General features: G+C 27.3%; 1 protein-coding gene across 1 annotated transcript; it reads left to right on the top strand.

Annotated features, from left to right (window-relative positions):
- Window positions 1–360: 360 nt before the first annotated feature.
- LOC111027728 (zinc finger MYM-type protein 1-like) lies at window positions 361–2,394 on the top strand (the record flags this gene model as incomplete). The annotated part of the gene is made up of 3 exons (XM_022306140.1): window positions 361–435; window positions 635–730; window positions 1,801–2,394. Coding segments are annotated over 3 exons (765 nt in total), but the record flags the coding sequence as incomplete, so codon positions are not given.
- Window positions 2,395–2,783: the final 389 nt, after the last annotated feature.

Raw genomic sequence — 2,783 nt, 5'->3', positions numbered from 1 at the left:
TATCACGATATTCAAAAGTAAGACTATTGTTATCTATTATTTTTGGTTGTGTGATACTGTGATAACTGATAGTGTGATAAATTAAAATCTGCAAATTTTGTAATAACGAATTTACGAATATAATAAAATAAAAATAAAATTCTAATTTGTCAATTTAATTCATATTTGATATTACACATTCAACTTTTGCCGTCTTTTCTATTAAGAAAAACAAGTGCAGCAGTATCTCAATCATCATCAAAAATTGATGTGGTGAGTTAAGTAATACTTATTTCTATTATTTGTTCAACAAATAATATAGTCCTCCATACAGGAAAGTAACATGAAATTATGTTAAGTATGTCGATTATTATATTTTAGATTAACACTGATAAAGACAAACACAAACGTTCCGTGGAAGATGGTGAAGATGTTACCACTAAAATTGCTAAAACTGTAAGTAATTACTACTTAATTACATTTAGTTTAAAAAATGACCTATTTGCTTAACAGTTGGCAAAAACTACACGATCGTTATATCATATTATATTATATTAGCTGAATTAATGATTTTATTAGTGCAATTAAAAACTTGTATAGCTATGATACAATACCATTGATACTATATGGGACTAAAAAATGTTTTTTTTAACAGAGTAACAACCTAAACTTGAAAAATTCTGAATACATCCATGACACTGATATTACTGATTCTATGGATATTGGATTACTAATTCAGCAGTTAGAAAAGGTTTGCATGAAAAATTATTTAAATATGTTTTGATGTGGTTCTTAATTATTTTATGTTTATAATTTATGTATGTATAATATATGCATTTATGTTTAGATTTTAGATTCTGTGTGGAACAGAAAACCAGTTGGTTTTTTACATTATGTTATTATGATTGTTGTAACTATAACTATAATTATTATCTATTTGTATTATTGTTATTTGTGTTTGTGACCTGTGTTAATTGCCAATAGGTAATAATAATAATATAGAATATATACAATAAATAAAATATAAATTTACATCAATAGACAATAGTAAGTACTGGGGTAAATATAAATTTATAACTTTAAACTTATATTATGTATGAAATTAATTTGTTAAAAAAGATTTCTACAATTAGTTGTAGACTGCTTTTGGTATAAATAAATAATAACATTTATAATGTAGCTAAATAATTGCATTTAAGCTTTGGATTTGATTTGATTTTAGTAATATTTAGTTTAATTGATTTGCTTTATTTTTACAACTTTTGTTTTAAGTAGTTAATTGAGTTCAAATTAATATTTCAATTACATTCCAATTTATTGTAGATTGACTCAAATAAACGAGCTGAACTTTTTTTAACAATTTGTGAACCAGATCATACTTTTAAATTTCCTATAAGTGGAAATCGAAAATTAAAATTTCAACTTAGCTGGTTAAGAAAATGGTCTTGGTTAACATATTCAAAATTACATGATGGTGCATTTTGCAAGTTTTGTGTTCTTTAAAAAAAAAACGAAGGTGGTCGTGGTAATCAAAAGTTAGGCAAACTTGTTTTAGAAAAATTTTCTAATTGGAAAAAAGCAATTGAGGAGTTCAACAAACATGAAGGTACAAAATATCATCAAAATTCAATTTTAGATGCTGATAATTTATTATCCGTTTACAATAAAAGTAAGGAATCTATCGATGTCCAGTTAAATAATAAGTTAAAAATTGAAATACAAGAAAACCGTAAAAAATAATTTTTTTGTGGACGTCAAGGTCTGGCTTTGAGAGGCCATAATAATTCAGAACCCATAAGTTTACAAAATTCTCAAATTTAGAATGATGGTAATTTTAGAGAACTGTTAAGATTTAAAGTTGAAGCGGGCGATAAAAATTTAGCCAATCATTTAGAGACAGCTCCACATAATGCGACATACCTTAGTTCAGAAATTCAAAATGAAGTAATTAATGCATGTTCTAGTATGATCATTGAACAACTTGTTTCTAAGATTAATAGTGCAAAATGTTTCACGGTATTGGCTGATGAAACAACAGATATTTCTGGAATTGAACAGTTCTCGTTATGTGTTAGATATTTGGATATATTCAAAAAAGAGATGAGAGAAGATTTTTTAAAATTCGTTCCTGTTCATGATGTTACCGAAAAAGGATTAGCAACTACTCTAATGGATAGCTTAAAAGAATTAGGACTTGAGTTGAAGTATCTACGTGGTCAGGGATATGATGGTGCCGCCGCTATAAGTGGACACTTTAATGGAGTTCAAGCTCATGTAACCAAAAACTACCCTCTTGCTCATTATATTCATTGTAGTTCAAATAGTTTAAATTTGGCGATTTCGGATGCTTGTAATATTCAATCCATTAGAAACTGCACAGGAACAATTCAGAAAGTTTGTGTCTTCTTTAAATAACCTAAAAGAAATAATGTCTTAACAGAATCAATATCATATATATGTCCTTCTTCAAATGTTAAACGTTTAAAGTAACTTTGTCCTACTAGATGGGTGCACCGTCATGACTCTATACTTGTTTTTCTAGAATTATTTGATGCTATTATTGACGGCTAAACAAAAGTATGTTCTTGATTTGATAAGGATTCTTCGTCGGGAGTATATCAATTATTATGCTCTATAAAACAGCCAGAATTTATACTAGCAACATTTGTGTTGGCGAAAGTATTTGGTATAAGCTTGCCACTAAGTAAACATCTCCAAACTAAAAATATAGATCTGATTGTTGCTATTAAGAATGCGGAGAGTGTTAGATGTATTATTGAAATTATAAGAAAAAACGCAGAAAG

This window comes from Myzus persicae, unplaced genomic scaffold, assembly GCF_001856785.1.
Source record: "Myzus persicae strain clone G006 unplaced genomic scaffold, MPER_G0061.0, whole genome shotgun sequence".
Lineage (NCBI taxonomy): Eukaryota > Metazoa > Arthropoda > Insecta > Hemiptera > Aphididae > Myzus > Myzus persicae.
This window is presented reverse-complemented; position numbering and strand designations above follow the sequence as displayed.